Source organism: Anabas testudineus, chromosome 5, assembly GCF_900324465.2.
Source record: "Anabas testudineus chromosome 5, fAnaTes1.2, whole genome shotgun sequence".
In the NCBI taxonomy this organism is placed as follows: domain Eukaryota; kingdom Metazoa; phylum Chordata; class Actinopteri; order Anabantiformes; family Anabantidae; genus Anabas; species Anabas testudineus.
This window is the reverse complement of record NC_046614.1, coordinates 9,942,581-9,961,179: the sequence shown is the minus strand read 5'-3', so window position 1 is coordinate 9,961,179 and position 18,599 is coordinate 9,942,581. Positions and strand designations below refer to the sequence as shown.

Below are 18,599 nucleotides of genomic sequence, written 5' to 3'. Positions count from 1 at the left end.
ATATTGCTCTGTTTATTAGATTAGAAGTTGATTAGAAGTAAAAAAAAAAAAATATATATATATATAAAATATATATATATATATATTGGGTTTTATTTTGAAATATAAAAAGCGGAAGCCCGATGCTGTATTGCAGGAAGGACAGTGACGGTTTGTTAATGTCCAGCATTAGCTAAAAAAAATGGCTTCGTTCTAGTAAAAGACTAGCATGTCGTCTGTAGTGAACAAGAAGTCAACAGACCCGACCATGTAAGTGCCTAGTTTGATATATATGTCGGTGACAGAATAGCTTTGTAGCATTGTAGCTTTGTACCGGGTAGCTCGGTAGCTAACTGAGGTTAACGCAAGACGAGCACCGCGGCAAGCGATGACGGTTAGAAGAACCGGGCGACATCCTCGGACATGTCCACTTTTACTCGCCATGTTTCTGCTGAGTCTCAGTGTGCAGTGGGTGACAGCAGCTTCCGAATATGACCCCTATAAGATTTTAGGTGTCAGCAGGAGTGCCAGTCAACCAGAAATCAAAAGGGCATACAAGAACCTCGCCAGAGAGTGGTGAGTGACTGACACACGTCTCCCAACACAGGCCATCATCCCTGTCCTGTTAGCAGCGTATATCTGACACATGCACTGGTGCCCTTTCACAATTAACCCATCACTGAGAAAACTCTTTTCTAAGCCTGTTTGAACAAGGCAGCGATTTATGATGTATGTCATGTATGGATTTTTAGGCACCCAGATAAGAACAAGGACCCTAATGCTGAGGACATGTTCATCAAGATTTCTAAGTCTTATGAGGTGGGTGAGAAGGCATCACAACAATATCATGATAATGTATTTCTTCGCTGCAGCTGACACCTCTGACAGACATCATGTTTCACTTTCTGGATGATGACCTCTTCTGACATGAGTCTTTTTTCTCCTCTTTCACACAGATTTTGTCTAATGAGGAGCGAAGGTCCAACTTTGACCGCTATGGGCAGATGGATGAAAACCAGCCTTTTGGCCAGTCGCAGCATCACGGTTTCCGCAGCTTCCACAACAGCTTCTACTTTGACGAGTCTTTTTTTCAATTCCCCAGGTATTCAGTTTAAATATTTGTGTTGCTGTTGTGTTCTGTTGTTTTACACAACTTCTCTCTGTTCACAAATGTAATTTTCCAGTATTCTGCATGTAGCAGCATACTAGGAAATCCTCTTATGGTTTGTGCATGGTAACGTCAAACGAAAGGATCATATGGTTTTCAATAGTAGTTTCCAGCTTTTGTGATTTCAGTCATGTTAATTTGCATAAGAAATCCATGTTGTGTGGACAAAATAAGTTAATTATTTTTATTTTATTATTTTATTTGTGCATCAGTCAAAAACGAGCAATTTAAAGAGTTCAAATTGAGCTCTGAGATGGCAATTTTTAAACATTTTACAAATCACTAGATGTAAAATAAAATGAGGTGTTTGTATACTGTGTAAAAAATCACCACATTTAGTATTAAATGAAAAGAGCAGAGTTTTCTCTTGAGTTTTCTTTTGTGTTCAACAAAAAGGCTTCAAAAACTCTTCTTTATTACCCTTCTTCAGGTCCCGGGACTTTGCAGATAGCAAGTACCTGCTTCACCATGCACAGTTCAATAACGATGTCCTTCCAGACAGCTACAAGAGGCCATACTTGATCAAAGTGACCTCTGATTGGTGCTTTGCATGCATTCACATAGAGCCTGTGTGGAAGGAAACAGTGCAGCAGCTGGAGCCTCTGGGTAAGTCTACTGTCACTGTGAGTCTGCCCCCAGCCCTCCACCAAGAGTGGTGTTTGTTTCCCTAAAAGCATCATAATATCATAAAGTTGATGTTTACCCAGTTGCAGGCCATTAGCACAAATGGAATTAAGATGCTTTCCAGAGAGCTGGCCATTTCTTTAATTATTCATTGGGGTTAATTTGTTCTTCTTGACCATCTGGAATGAGTGAATCCAAAGAAGAAATTCGGGCATATGTAACAGTTGTCTGAAAATGCGGTGGCAAGAAAAAGTAGGTGGCCCTTTTGAAATGTAATGGTTTTCTGCATTCATTTGTCGTAAAATGTGATCTGATCTTCATCTAAGTTAAGAGTACTAACCAAATATAATGTGCTGAAAATTAACACGAATAAATCTGATCTTTTATGTCTTTATTGACAACAACCATAAAAACGTAATAGTGCTAATGGAAAAAGTGTGTGAACCCTAGTAATAATGACCTCAAAAAAGCAAATTGGAATCAGGTATTAGCATACCTGGAAAACAATTATTTTGAGAATGCGGACTTGAGCTATTTTTACCGACAAAAGCAACTTAAACATTTTGAGTTTGCTCCACAAAAAGAAGAAGATGCTTATGTGAGCGATACCTCAACAAAATAAGCTTTCAGAGGATCTACAATTAAGAATTGGTGATTTACATAAAGCTGGAAAGGGTTACAAAGTGATATCAGAAACTTTAGAAATACACCAGTCTACAGTTAGACAAACAATCTACAAATGGCACTTTGTATAGTGTTTGTACACTGTTATATGTTAATATGTTAGAAAACAGTTATTATTATTATTATTATTATGAAGAATCATTATTTACACATTTAGCAGATTTTAGGAACATTGGCCCTAAAACGTAAATATTAGCTAAAAAATGTTGTAAAACCTCAGTAGAGCACTGAGAACTGGGGAGTTGTAGGTGCGTCAATCCAAGGAACAACTTTCTAATTACATTAGTCCGATCATTGTTCAAATAAAGATATTGTTAAGTGCACCTTTTAAAAAAGTATATTATTTTGTGGTTTTATGCCCTTTATTTGATAGTGGATAGTTGGGGGAAAAATGTGTGTGAGATGCAACAAAAATCCACCAGCTGGGACTCGACCATAGACATTGTAGTAACATGGTACACTTCATAACCATTTCACTACCAGACAACCCAATAAGTGCAAATGTTAATGTAATATCCTGCTTATATTCGTCACTATTGTGTTTGACAGATTACTTCTTAAAAATTAGAATACTGTGACAAAACATGACACTTGACAAGCATGACAGCGTTTGTGACGTGACAAAACATCAGGCCAGATCAAAGCTAGTTTTAGTTTGTGTGTGAGATGCTAAAAAAGAGATGTATGAATGTTTTATGAGCTTGGTCCATTAAGCTGACCTGACTTTTTTCAAATACACATTTTGGAGTGGTTTGTCTTATAGACTTTTAGAGCCCTTTCTGTTAAAGCTGCACAGTGATTGTTTGGTGAAAAAGAGAAATTAAAATATGCCTCATATACTGCATGTTGAGTCTTCAAAATTTTGCAGTTTTTATCTATAAATTTTCACTCATTTAAATTAGGGGTATAAGATCCATTCAAAACACTTGCCCAGTATTGCAATGTTGTGTTTAGTTATACTGTATCAATTCTCAAAAACACTGATATGGAATTTTAACCCCAGACCACTAGATGGCAGTGTTGTGTATGTGGAGAGTTATTTTTTCTTACTCAGGATTTAAGCATGTTCTTTATACAGTCTAAAATTGGATTTTAGATGATTGTAATATATCGCCTTGCTCACCATATCACAACACATGGTAGTATATTGAATTGTAACCCCTGTATCATGATATGAATGTATCATCAGATTTTTGCCAATACACAGATTTAATTTAAATGTTAAGTCTATGAGCTCACAGTTTCATCAGTTAGATGTCAGCTTTTGGTGCATTGACTGGTTTTATTGTACAAAATTAGTTGAATAGCTCAACACAATTTTTTTTTTCTTTTCACAATGCCATTTTTTGCACACCTACACCAGGTGTGGGCATTGGCATCGTGGATCTGGGTTATGAGCGTCGTCTGGCCAACCAGCTGGGAGCTCACCGCGCTCCCTCCATCATTGGGCTGGTGAACGGCAGGGTGACCTTCTTCCATCAAGCTGTGGTACAGGAGCACCTGCGACAGTTCATAGAAGACCTGCTGCCCCACAAACTGGTAGAAAAGGTAACAGAAACCAACAAAAACATGCTGCCAATTTTTGTGGGATTTATTGACCCAGTCAGTAATCTGTAATACCTACAGATCATATTGGTGTATTTAAGTATTAAGTATTAAGAAGTATTACTGATTAAATATAGTTTAATTTTATTTTATGTAATATTAACAAAGAATTGACACATTAACACATAATTACTAACTATTGTTTCTCCAGATCACAGATAACAACTACATGACTTTTCTGGATAGCTGGCGTGTGGAAAATAAGCCCACCGTTCTCTTGTTTGACCAAGTCCCCATGGTTCCGCTTCTCTATAAGGTAAGCAGTGTGTTTACACATACACATACAACTGGGGCACTAATTACACAAAATGAACTAATAGATCCTTCATTAATGCATAGACGTATGTATGTTTATCACTAATAAATGTGTTAGATAGAGAAATAAAGAAAGAGTATTCAGGACTATTAAAGTTTAAGCTATGAGTTTATATAAAAGCAGATGTCACCTTGCCTTGAACTTTTCTGTTTTGCATCCCTTTTTCTATTTTACTGTAATGTTTTTATTTTGGGTGCTCTCATCTTCCCACTCCACTCTCCAGTTAACAGCATTCGCCTTCAGAGACTATGTGCGCTTTGGCTTTGTGGACCAGGGTGACACACATAACACTAGGCTACTGCGGCAGTTCAACATAAACACATACGCCCCCACCATGTTGTTGTTTAAGGAGGACACAGAAAAGCCTGTCGACATCATCCAGGTACACACAGGCACTGCAGCCTACACCACTGCTCCCTTATATTATAAGTATTAAAATGTCATGACTGGATTTCAACTGGCATTATATTTGGTATTTCCGTCAGGCAAAAACTGTTTTATTTTCAAGCTGGAAATAATTTGTAATAATTAATTATTAAATCACCAATTAGAAACAAAATTTGTCCTTGTGCAAAATGTTACCAAATCATTCTACTTAAAGTTTTTTTTGCTTCACACTTTTCACACCCCTCTCAACTTTCTCCGTGTCATAGGCCAGAGGTATGAAGCGACAGATTATGGACGAGTTTGTCTCCAACAACAAGTTCTTGCAGGTGCCACGGCTCGTCAACCAGCAGCTTTTTGATGAGCTGTGTCCCGTTAAGCAGTTTCACAGACGAAGAAAGTAAGACATTCTAAGAGACATGTGCTCCTGCCCTTTTTCTTAAATTGACCTCTTGTGTAGTAGGACTTGATGAAAGATGGCGCCTTTCATTATCTTGTTCACTCCTGCTGAACTGATGTAGAAGGAATAGGAAAAAAAGCTAAGCCAAGTATAAGTGGAGTCATATTTAAAATTTAGCATCATATGACAACTGTGATAAGCTGAGATTCCAACAGAATAGTTGGACAAGCATTACAACTTTTCAAATTAACGCAATTAAATGGTTTGCAGGTATTGTGTGCTGCTAATCACAGGGGAGGACCAGACCTTTCTTCCAGGCAATAAAGCCTTCCTGGACTTTGCCTCAGCTAATAAAAAAGATGTGCTGCGGTTTGCATATGTCTACCAGCATCAGCAGCAGCCTCTCTGTCAAGCACTGCTCCCAAATCAGGCTTCACTCACCCCTCAGGCCAGTCACAGACAACACACAGTGCACTCACACTTACAATATAGTAAATTTAACCTCATTTTTATATCATCATTTTCTATCTATGTGAAGGACAATGTTCACTTGCTTCAGTTGCTGGCTAGCACGTTTTTGCAGAGAGAAAACAGAAATGTAGATTCAGATCAGACAAGCACTAAATGCTCCAAATTTGATCTGTTTCATATTACAAATATGCTGCAAAGCCTCAAATTACAGTACAAGTTCGCCATCACTGACAGGTGGTGATTCTCGAGAGGCGGAGCCAGGCTGGCAAGGTCCTGTACCGCTCTGTGAGTGGTGGCTGGAACGGCAGCGAAGAAGACAAGTACCGCCTCCACGAGCAGCTGGAGCTCCTTCAGAAAGACCCCGCCTATCTGAGCTCAGACGCTGTCCTGCCAGAACTAAACAACGAGATGGCTCCTGTGAGTCTCAGCAGACACACACTCACCTTTGTTCAGACAGAAGGCCTGGTTAGTTATGTGCAGACATGCACAAATCAATTTGAATGTGAACATTTTTTGATGTTTTACTGTTTTCTCTTCAGATATTTATTATTCGGTGGATAAACGCTGCTTATGATTACATCCTTCAAATATATGATGACCTTCTCTACTCAAACTGGTAAGACAACACTCGCCTAGGAACAGAGACACACAAGGTGATACACTTTTGCTTATAGTTTTGAAAATAATCAGAAGCTGAATCATGCTTCTGTTTCTACAGTACATGGTGGGGCGGGATTATATTTACTGCAACATAGCTGTGCTGCACCTCCACAAAAAGTATTGTGTATTGTTCCTTCCTGTGTTAATAATGCTGTGTCTTTCTTAAAGGCGAGAGATGATGCCTATCCTGTCCTTAATCTTCTCAGCACTTTTCATTCTTTTCGGCACAGTCATCATCCAAGCCTTCAGGTAAAAGGAACAAGTCAATTCAGTTCCATTCAATTTTATTTTTACTAGGCACTTCAGTGTTTAAGGTTGAAGACCTTACAAAATATAACTGTATACAGAATTATATAGAGAACCCAACAACCCCACTTTAGCTACTACTAGGCTAGGACAGGAAAAACTCCCTTTAATGAAAGAAACCTCCAGCAGAACCAGTCTCAGGGTGGGCTGCCTCGACTGGTTGGGGGAAGTGGAAAGAGGAGAGAGAAAAGAACAGCGGGCAACAAAAAACAATGACAACAAGCAGCAAAAACACTGGGCAGGTCGATAGGAAAAGTAACTGCACTCTGAAAATATACAGCTCCAAGGCCGAGTAAATCTGCAGAAAAGTACAGAGAAAGGACGAGACAGAGAAGAGGAAGCACAACTACGGGAGAGAGAAGACACAAAGTTAATGACATACAATGGTGGCATTTGAATTGATGGACGAGAGCAGAGGAGAGGAGCTCAGTGTGTCAGTCGAGGTCCCCTAGCAGACTAATCTATAGCAGCATAACTAAGAGATGGTTCAGAGTCACCTGAGCCATCTCTAACTATAAGCTTTATAAAAAAAAAGTTTTAAGCCTTTTCTTAAATGTAGGGAGTGTGTCTGCCTCCCGAACATGAACTGGGAGCTGGTTTCACAGGAGAGGAGCTCCCATTCTACATTTAAGCTTTATACAGTGCCTATAAAATGTATATGACAATGACATTATAAATCAGTCATGGTTAATAAAAGTTGGCGACTTTGACAAAAAAAATTCAGAAAAATACCTCAGTGTCAAAGTGAAAACAGGCTTCGACAAAGTAATGTCAATTAAATAAAAATATGTAAGGTGAAATCAATGTTTGTATTAATATCCACCCCCTTTAAAATAACTGACCTGATCCAATAGAGGTCCAGATATTTGCAGTGCAATGAATGTGTCTCAAGTGATTGCAGTATAAAGAAACTTGTGTCTGCAAGGTCCAGTATTCCTGGCTACCATGAACACTCCCAGCAACTTAGAGAACAGGTCATTGAAAAGCATTAGTTAGGCGATGGATACAAAAAAATCTCCAAGGTACTGAACATCCCCCGGTGTTCAGTGTAATCCATCATTAAGAAATGATAGGAATATGGCACATGTCTAAATCTGCCTAGGACAGGCCGTACACACAAACTGAGTCGCCGTGCAAGAAGGACACTAGTGAGAGAGGCCACTAACACACTGATGATTACTCTGAGGAAGTTACAAGCTTCATCTACTGAGATGGAGAGACTGTACATACAACAACTGCAGCCCGGGTTCTTCACCAGTCAAAGCTTTATGGGAGAATGGCAGGGAGAAAACCACTGTTGAAGAAAACTCATCTTAAATCACGACTTGAGTTCCCCAATAGGCATGTGAAAGACTCCATGGTCAAGTGGAAGAGGGAGAGAAGAGAAACACTGAACATCACCACAAACACACCATCCCCATTCTGAAACATGGTGGCGGCAGCATCACGCTGTAGGGATGCTTATCGGCAGCCGGCCCTGGAAGGCTTGTTAAGGTAGAGGGTAAGATGAATGCTGCAAAATATAGGACAATCCTGGAGGACAATCTTATTCAGTCGGCAAGAGAACTACGGCTTGGGAGAAGATTTGTTTTCCAGTGAGACAATGACCCAAATCACAGAAATGGTTTACAGATAACAAGGTGAATGTTCTGGAGTGGCCCCGTTAAAGCCCAGACCTCAATCCAATAGAGAATTTGTGGATTGACTTGAAAAGGGCTGTTCACCCCCGATCCCCACGCAACATGAGCTTGAGCAGTTTTGCAAAGAAGAATGGCAAAAAGTTCCAGTGTCCAGATGCACAAGCCTAATTGAGCCCTATCCACACAGACTCCATGCTGTGATTGCAGCCAAAGGTGCATCTACTAAATACTGACCTGAAGGGGGTGATTCCACCTTATATATTTATATTTAATTGACTTTGACTTTGTAGAAACCTGTTTTCACTTTGACATTGAGGTATTTTTCTAAAAGATTTTTCTCTTCATAAAAGTCTCTTTTATTGACCATGATTGATTTATAATGTCAATAAAAGGATGAAACATCCAAGGGGGTGAATACTTTTTAAAGGCACCGAAGAGATTCAATTAAATTCGGGATTTTACAGGGAGCCAATGGAGAGAAGCTAATGTAGGAAAAATATGATCTCTCTTGCTAATTCCATTAGCAGCATATTGAACTAACTGGAGGCTTTTTAATGAATTATTGGGGCATTCTATTAATAGTGAATTTAAATAGACCAGTCTAGAAGTAACAAATTTCAGCATCATTTTGAGACAGGATGCTACTAATTTTAGCAATATTCCTCAGGTGAAAGAAGGCAGTTCCAGAAATTTCTTTTATGTATGAAGTATCATCTAAGGTAACAATATGGTTAGACATGATGTCTCTGGGGTTTTTAGGACCAAACAAAGCAACCTCTCTCTTGTCTGAATTCAGGAGTAAAAAATCCAGGCCTTTATGTCTTTTAAGCTTGAAGTTTGAATAATTTATTAGTTTTTTCTGGTTTCATAGATAAATATAGCTGTGTATCATCCGCATAGCAATGGAAATTTGTGTTTCCTAATAATATTGCCTAAGGGGGACATATAGAGTACAATACATCTAGAGCTGCTGTATATGAGAGACCATACATGACAGTTGCAGAAAGGATCTGATCAATTTTTTTTCTAATAGTTGATTTTATTTACCTTAATCTCGTTGTACGATGTTGCAATGACAATAAAGTTTATCTTTTATCTTTCTTTCTTTTATCTTTTTTATTTGTAAAGAAATTCATGAAGTCATTGCTGCTAACAGTTAAGGGGATACTAGGCTCAACATAGCTATGACTCTTTGTCAGCCTGGCTACAGTGCTGAATAGAAGCCGGGGTTGTTCTTATTTGGTCTATTAATGAGGAATAATATGTGGTTCTAGCATTATTGAGGGCTTTTTTTTATATATATATATATATTATTAAACTGTCTTTCCAGGCTAGGCAAAAAAAAAAAAAATCTTATACTTAAAAATACTGACTCTGACTATTTTAGAAACATCTTATTTAGTGTCAGTTTTTCTTATTTGTTGTCTAAATACACACAGTTTTTCTGGTTTTGACTCCAGTTCAGCCAAATACTGCTTAAGTAGTGTTCCACTAGGAGTCAGAGCTTTTGTTGTCCACACTGATGTTTTCCCTTCTGTTTTCAGTGAGCCAGGTGAAAACAAACCCCAGAAACCAAAGCCAAAGGAGCAACCACAAACAGATGATGATGATGCTTCAAGTAGAACAAATTCCTCAAGGTAATGCAGTGACATCCACAACCTAAAAGACTGTTTCAATGGGATGATTGATCGTACTCACAATATGTGGCAGGCATTCTGAATTTTCACACAGATCCTTTTCATAACATATTTTAAAGTTGAATGACTGTGTATGCAACTGGTATGGCTGCGGGGCTTGAGTGGTTTGTTTCATCTCCAAGCACACCCTTAAGTTGTTAAGGCAGCTCCATAGCTTTTCTTTATTATAAATTAAATGTGACCGCTTACAGCATTATTCATGCCTGGCGCAGATCAGTGATGTCCAAACTGTTCTAAATATGATGACAAAAAAAAACACTCAAGGTTTTATAGGCACTGTTAAGAAGTCAACTGGTGCGGTTAATCTAAAAGTTTTTAACTCCATCTGATGCTGAATCTAGCTCTACCTATAATGCCACACTCATTACCTGTGTGAGCCAGCTCCTAAATAAAATCATTGTCACACATCGTTTGGAGACATGTTGCTGGAAATTTCCAGTGTGTGTGAATATATGTTTTTATTTATTTTTAGAGCAATGTAATAAACATTTGTTTACATATCTTTATGAGGCCACAGACTTACAACACATGCAATTGTGGACGCATCATTGCTGCTTATACACATTTATAAGTGGCCATTTACTAGGTACACTTAGTTAAACCTAACACAGCCATCTGTTCTCCTTTATAAAGATGTTAAAGTTTAGACTTCCTGATTCAACTATGTGATCATTCTGTAGCATGTGGTTTCAGCTGCTGTTGAACTGTACTGCGTTATACAGAGAGGTGTTTCTGTTCAGTTGTTTGACACTGATGGGGACATTAAAAACACGTGGTGGCTGTGTACATACACCTCACAGGGGTTATGTAAGGTATGTAAACTAGAGTACACAGTAATTACTAACATGTTATAACATGTTAAACTAAACTGTTATTGGGCCAATATTACCTCCAGCAGGCCACTGGTGTGAATGTCTCTGACCGAACAATCAGAAACAGACTTCATTAGGGTGGCCTGAGGGGTTGATGTCCTCTAGTGGGCCCTGTGCTCATTGATGGCAAGCTTGATTAGCATTTGCCATAGAACACCAGAATTGCCAAGCCACCACTTTTCAGAGATAAAAGCAGGTTTACCTTGAGCGCATGTGACAGACGTGAAAGGGTCTGGAGAAGCTGTGAAGAACGTTATGCTGCCTGTTACATCATTCTGCATTAATAGTTTGGTGGGAGTTATAGTCTGTGGAGTCATATTTGTTGAGGGACGCACAGACCTTTACAGGCTAGACAACAGCACCCTGAGTGCCATTAGGCATTAGGATATTAGAACCCATTGTCAGACCCAACTCTGGTGCAGTGGGCCCTGGGTTCCTCCTTGTGCACGACAGTGCACGACCTATATGGTGAGGGTATGCTGACAGTCCCTAGAGGGAGAAGAAATTGATACTATTGACTGGCTCACCTGACCTAAATCCAATAGAACACCTGGGACATTATGTTTCGGTCCATCCAACGTTGCCAGGTTGTACCTCAGACTGTCGGGGAGCTCAGAGATGCCCTGGTCCAGTTCTGGGAGGAGAAACACTATGACTCAATTCCCTGTCTCCATACTTGCTGTGAAGGGATCTCTCCCTAACATAACACCTCTGTAAAGAATAGGGGACAAAACCCATACATCACAGAGTTGTAATTCCCACTTCTCTTTCCATCTGTGTAACTTTACCTTTGTCTGCCTTTGTCATTGACTCACACAGCCGTCCTCCAAAGAAGGACTTTGTTGAAGTGACAGAGCTGACAGACATCACATACACCAGTAACCTGGTCAAACTGAGACCTGGCCACATCAATGTTGTGCTGGTGCTCACCAGCGCCTCCAAGAATGCCTTACTCAGGAAATTTGCCAAGGAGGTTTTCTCTTTCTCTGGGTGAGTTTCTGCTTTCAGTATCAAAGATTTAGCTTGTATTTGGAACTAAGCAGCATTTGTCTGCTTCACCAAAATTCCCTAAGGCAAATTTTTCATGAACCATTGCTTGTTTTACCTACAGGACTCAAACCCTCCACTTCTCTTTCCTAAACGCTGATAAGCACCGCCACTGGATGCCATCACTTCTTCGCTCAGCTTCTGACACTGCAGAGAGTGAGGGCCAGTCGGACGAGGATGAGGAGTCTTTGGATTATACTGGCCACGTCCTGGCGCTTAATGGTCACAAGAGATACTTTTGCCTTTTCAGACCTGTCTTCACAGGGGACAGTTCCAATGACTCCTCATCTGAGACCTCATTCTCTGACAGAAAAAGAAAGTCCCGCTCCAGGTCTAGATCCAGCTCCCATTCTCGTTCACGGTCCCATTCTAGGGAGGATGGGGCATGTCCTAAGAGAGGCTCCAGTAGGGCTACCAGCATAGAACTCCACCATAAGCTTGACAGGCTGGGACTGTGGATGGAAAGGCTAATGGAGGGTACCCTGCCCAGATTCCAGGTTCCTGCGTGGCCTTTTCTTCATGAAACCACTAACACGTCCTTCTCGGAGAGCTGAGGTCAAAGTAAGCTAGAAATGGAAGCAGATACACTCTGTGGCCCCTTGTTCAAGTTCTTTAGCAAGAAAACTACAGAGCAATACTTTAATTTTCAAATTTCTGTTTGAGGTCTCTTTTCACTGAGGTAGGTTGTTGCACTGAACAGTTTCAACCTGTTTACAAATTGTCTTCTTTTATCTGTTATCGCTTTGGAGCAGACTGAAATCTTTGGCTTGAACTAGTGAGCTACCCTAAACCTATAAAAACGCACCTTTCGTTTTTGTGATGAGACAAATGCAAGATGAGGAAAAGGTAAAGTCTGACCTGTGTAACTCATGTCATCTGTACAGAGACAAAAGGAGAAAGTTTAAAGGAAGTTTCTACTATTGTACTTTTAAAAAATGTCTAAAATTAGTCTGGGCTGTAGCACATACAAAGTCGACCTTCACACACACCAATAGAGTGCAGTTGTTAGCTAGCTGCAGTTCACCTCCGTTGACTTTTGTTTCTGTACATTCATTAGCTGAAGTCTCTCAGCAAGGGATACGTGCAATGGGTTTTGCTGGACTTATTTCAAATGACCTAGAGCTCGTAAAGTTTATTGCTTTAAACCTGCCCACATGTTTATAGTTGAAAACCCCTATTATGAGTTTTACCTTTCTCAATATGTCCCACTGATGGAAAATTCTGCTCCTTGTGATCAGATTGCCATATGGACTTCCTTTAGAAGCAAATTAATGAATAAAGGCTTGCGAACTAAGACTGTAGCACTGAATTTGTAGATCATTTTTTATGAACTAGGAGCCTTCATTTGAAATTGATTATTGTCCATCATTTGCTGTTATCGATCTAACGCGCTGTTTTTGATTTTGTAAAGACACACACAACTTGCATGGCATGGTAAAGAACAACAATCAACTTATTCTCACAATACCATTTACATTTCTGTTTTTAAAGTAGGGTAGATGAGTAAATACATCCCGATTCTGTTTTGTCCAGGTGCTGTTTCCTGCTGCTGTTTTGTTTAGGGATTTAACAATAATATGCTACGAGCTAAGGTTGAATCTGAAAGACTTCTAAATACATTTTTGTTTAAATGGTACAGAGGCAGTAAAGACGTCTGCCTTTTGCTTTGTGTTTTGTCTACTTTTCTAAGTTGTCATCAATTGTTTGAATCAGGGAAAACGTTAAATCCTACCACATTTTACTTATATCTCAGCCCTTAAACCACTGTAAATGTTACTGCATGAAATAGGTAGACCTAAATTCACTAATACATCTTTAGTGCATTTGTGTTGGCAACTTAAATGTTCCCCCTTCTGTCTTTTCCCTTTAATCATTTGCTGCTAAACAAACAATATCTACAGTACACTGTAACTTTTTTTCTTCGGGCTTAATTTTTGTCTGTAACTACCTATAAGAAAATAAGTGTAACTCATTAAAGGACAACAGCTTTTAACAGTTATGTATTAAAACAGTTTATTTATTAATTAAAATGTGTGGATTCATTTGACCTGATTTTTATGTAATTTTATTCATTTTCTTCTTTAGACTAATAAATATCTACAATAAAACATCCTTCAGCAAGTTAATCTATTGGATTTCTAGCTAGTTAGCTTTAACAGACCATATAAAGTCAATTTAAATATGTGACAGATTTACAATTAACACATAATATAAGAACAAATATTAACCATAAATATAAACTCCTAAACGTGAATACAGGTTCAGGGTGTGCTTTGAAACACAATAGGCACAACACTTCCTTTGTGTCTCCTGTAGTAGAACAGACTCAGCACTCATTGTGAATGTAATGACAACGATGAAACGAACATATGAGGATAAATGTATGTAAGAAACAGACAAAACAGTTTTGCTGTTCTTTCAAAAATGATCCACTGGCTATTAAAATTAACTCAGATTTGATTCACACGGGCCAATTTCTACTGTTTTCTCACATGAGCAGGTTCCAGGTTCCTGCGTGGCCTTTTCTTCATGAAACCACCAACACGTCCTTCTGGGAGAGCTGAGGTCAAAGTCAGCTAGAAATGGAAGCAGATACACTCTGTGGTCTTGGCCCCTTGTTCAAGTTCTTTAGCAAGAAATCTACAGAGCAATACTTTAATTTACAAATTTCTGTTTGAGGTCTCTTTTCACTGAGGTAGGTTGTTGCACTGAACAGTTTCAACCTGTTTACAAAATGTCTTCTTTTATCTGTTATCGCTTTGGAGCAGGCTGAAATCTTTGGCTTCATAACTCATGTCATCTGTACAGAGACAAAAGGAGCAAAAAAAGGAGAAGTTTCTACTGTTGTACTTTTAAAAAATGTCTAAATTTAGTTACATTTACTCAGTTACATGTACTTGAGTAACTTTTCTTTTACTTGAGTATTTTTATGAAGAAGAAACGCTCGTCAGTCCTGGTAGGAACAAAGATGGCGGAGCTCTCCGTCAGCGACGCTACAGCCGAAGAGGATGAACAACACCTGTCCTCATGTTAAAAGCATGTTTCGTTTACACACAGTGACAACGAACAGCTTCGTCGTGCGGTGTCTTCTCTGTCTGTCAAAACAGACACAGACGTTTCAGAGTATAACAACTCCACGTCTAATCTGAGGAAACGGTAAGTTTAGCTGTTTCATTTAATGTTGCAGTGTTAACAGATTTAATTAATAAGCTAGAGGTTACAAAATATAAATTTCTTACATTTGTTCTTACTGGATAAGTAAATACAGACATGTGGTAGCGTCACTGTGTCCTGTGTAAAACCATTTGTTTATTATATCGTTAATAACGTTTATATCCGATATCGGACAGTTTCCGTTCTGTAGCGTTTGTGGCTGTGTGGATTTTGTTGTTTCGATGGCCACCAAATGGCGATCGATCCTCGTTTTATTAAGTTAACTTTAGCAAATGGACCTGAATGTGTTATGAGTGCATTTTTTTATGCCCTGTCTACAGAGAGTTCACCTCAACAAAGTAAAGACGTACACAGAGTTAATAGACTCCCAGAGGAAACGAAAGTTCTCTTCTTGTACTGAAGAACCTATGAGAAAAGCAAAAGCACTTGCTCTCAGCGGGTAACACAGGCAACATTTGTATATGAGGACAACCAACCACTTTCTGTTGTGGAGACAACATCCTTCAAGACTGTGTTGGAAACCTTGCAACCTCAGTGTACAGTAATGACAAGGAAAACATTATGCTCAAAAATACAGGAAGCTGCAAAGAACATGAAGAGCTTAATCATCAAAAAGCTGAGCACTGTGAAGTATGACGCTACTACAACAGACTGCTGGTCTGCCAGACAACTTAACAATTTAGGAGTCACCTGTCACTGGATAGATGACACCTCCCTAGAGAAGAGCTCTACTGCATTGGCTTGTAGACCTCTTAATGCACATTTGATATCCTTGCTGCAACATTAGAGTAAATACATTCTGAGTACAACATCAAGGAAAAAGGGACCAGGACCACAACAAACAGTGGTTCAAACTTCAAAGAAACAGGAGGAGGCCACTGATGGACAGGAAGATGGAGACTCCACCCTTGATGACACAACAAAAGAGAGTGAGTTAGAGGTGGAGTATCAAGATGTGGCTGCTGTTTTGAATGACAACACAGGTCTTGAGAATCAACTTCCAAGGCACGGAAAGTGTGCATGTCATCTACTTAATCTTATATCAACAGTGGATGCCACTGCCAACAGAGTTGCCAGTGAAGCATACAAGAAGCTGTCTCTCTCTGCTTTTGCAAAACGCCATGCTCTGTGGAATAAAACCAGCAGGTCAACCATGGCTTATGAAACAGTGGAACGTAAATGCAAACTGTAGTTTATTCGACCCAACATTAAAAATAACAACATTAAAAACAAAGATGTGAGTTGACAGAGCTTATGTTGTTTTTAGACACTGATGCATCATTAATGGAGGAATCCACCTGTCTAAGTAAACTTTGCAAGACAATGACAACTGTAGATGATATTAATCAAATAGCTTTACTAATAGCTTTGTCTTGTTTTGTAATTATTTGTGTATTTAACATGGACAATGCACAATACATACATTGTACTAGAAATTTACAAATATTTGTACGCTTTTTTTCGGTTGGATCTTGCTGAAATGGGAATTTTGGCTGAGTACACTACTGTGATGAATCCTGTTGCCATGGCTCTTAACATCCTCCTAGGGGAATCATCTGTGCACATGGGCTTCTGACTGCCAACACTTTACCACTTGCAGGAGAAGCTGAAGAGACTTCAGTCATCATGCAAAATGTGTGGACCTCTTGTTGATGCCCTGCGGGAAGGGATCCTGATACATTTTGGAGATGTCATGAAAGAGCCTGAGCTTATTGCAGCAGCAATTCTCCTCCCAAGATTCAGAACATTGTGGACTACAGAGGAGAGCATCTTAAAAGCTGGTAAATTGATAATGATTGATATGATAATGTTTCTGAATTGTGAGCTAGTGGACACTGACATACATGAATCTTTGTTAATGTTACTGTCTTTAGGAGTAAAGTGTGTGAGTGACAAAATCACAGGGTGATCAAGAGTTAGAAGCTCAGGGAACTTTTCATGTCAAACATCAGCAGTGTGGCAGCCTATACATTAGAAGGGTAACAATAATGCACAGACTTACATTCTTTTGAAAACCATTTATCTTTCCACAGGCCTTGAATTCATCAGACTTGCTCTTGTTACAGAGTTGGTTGATGTCAGCACAAACAGCAGCCTCTCTGATGAAGATGACTTCTTTGGATCCATGGGGTAAGGAAAGACAGAAGCTGGGAGAGCTGGATAGGTACCTTTTATGTCCATCCACTGCAGGTATGGATCTATTGCATACCTTTCCTCGGATCAAGAAGCTGTTACTCAAAGTCAACACAGGTCTTCCTACATCTGCAGCCTGCAAGAGACTTTTTAGTGATGCAGGGCTCCTGTTCACTGCTAAATGTCCACAGTTTCACTCCAAGAACCTTGAAACCCACTTACTATTGAAGCTTAACCGTCACTTCACTGAGTGAAAATGCCAAACACGCAGACACAGTTTATTGTAAAGTGAGCCCTCTGTTGTTTGCTGTTCCGCCTGCTGTGCCATTTCGAGGGCAACTTAATGTACACTGGAAAAGTTTAATTGTTCAAATCAAAATGTATGCTTTATATTATGATATGTTTTTACTCATTTTTTTCTATTTATTTCATTTATTTTATTTTATTATTTGAAATGTCTGGCTGCAGTGTTTACATTGTTTCTAAGAAAACAACTAAATAAATCAGTTTCTCAGTACTTGAGTTGTCTTTTCACTGAATACTTTTTTACTCTGACTTCAGTAGTATTTTGGATGACTACTTTTGACCTCTACTTGAGTAATATTTTTTTGAAGTACAGCTACTCTTACTTGAGTACAATTATTTATTACTTATTTCAAATGACCATGATGAAGATGATTGTTCACATATACATGAATAATCCAATGCAGATCTGGAGAGAGTGACATATACCTTTCTCACCTCTCTGTCACAACTCTGAAGCATTTCACTCGCACAGCTTGCTATATAGTCTAAGACACTTCCTAGTATGTGTGCAAAACTTGAACCGCATCACAGCATGTTTAGCGAAACTTCAGTTAAAGAGCAGACAACCACAACTTCCCTTCTGTGCAAAACAACACACTGTTTTAACACCCCTGCTCACTCCCTTTGAGCATGTTATGGTCAACAGTCGTCTCAATAGTCACGTACGCAGCTACAAAAGCTTTCATATAGAAAATGTATTATTATATAGTCCCACACTACCTATAACAAAATAAGTGTAAGTCATTAAAGGACAACAGCTTTTAATAGTTTATGTATTATATTTACCATAAATATGACCCCTAAACATTAATACAGGTTCAGGATTTGTTTCCTGTGTACAACACTTGCCAAAACACTTCTTTTGTGTCTTCTGCAGTAGAATACAGACTCAGCACTTGTTGCAAATGTCACTTTCAAGATTCAAAAAATGTTATTTATCCCAGAGCTGTTTTGCCTCATTACAGTTGTTCTCAACTCAGACCTGAACCACAACCGAGAAAAGATCCACACCAAATTTTCCTCTAATTACTGTTTGACGTCTCTTTTTTCAACCTGTTTACAAATTGTCTTTTTTTATCTGTTATCGCTTTGGAGCAGACTAAAATCATTGGCTTGAACTAGTGTGCTACCCT

The 18,599-nt window shown here is 39.0% G+C and overlaps 1 protein-coding gene across 2 annotated transcripts; it reads left to right on the top strand.

Annotated features, from left to right (window-relative positions):
* Positions 1-131: 131 nt before the first annotated feature.
* Positions 132-16,000, top strand: dnajc16l (DnaJ (Hsp40) homolog, subfamily C, member 16 like). 2 transcript variants are annotated; one of them, XR_003298106.1, is made up of 18 exons: positions 132-555; positions 732-798; positions 936-1,081; positions 1,578-1,753; positions 3,819-4,003; positions 4,212-4,316; positions 4,600-4,758; positions 5,030-5,160; positions 5,431-5,608; positions 5,866-6,048; positions 6,171-6,247; positions 6,460-6,540; positions 9,782-9,874; positions 11,626-11,796; positions 11,918-12,350; positions 14,361-14,548; positions 14,911-15,009; positions 15,348-16,000. XR_003298106.1 is itself a non-coding variant. In XM_026349665.1 (15 exons), exons 1-15 carry the CDS (start codon positions 368-370, stop codon positions 12,405-12,407), a joined length of 2,430 nt encoding a protein of 809 aa, XP_026205450.1. In that variant the 5' UTR covers positions 132-367; the 3' UTR covers positions 12,408-13,174. The 2 variants fall into 2 exon arrangements, 1 of the variants encoding a protein (XP_026205450.1); XM_026349665.1 differs by lacking the exons at positions 14,361-14,548; positions 14,911-15,009; positions 15,348-16,000 and having other exon boundaries at positions 11,918-13,174.
* Positions 16,001-18,599: the final 2,599 nt, after the last annotated feature.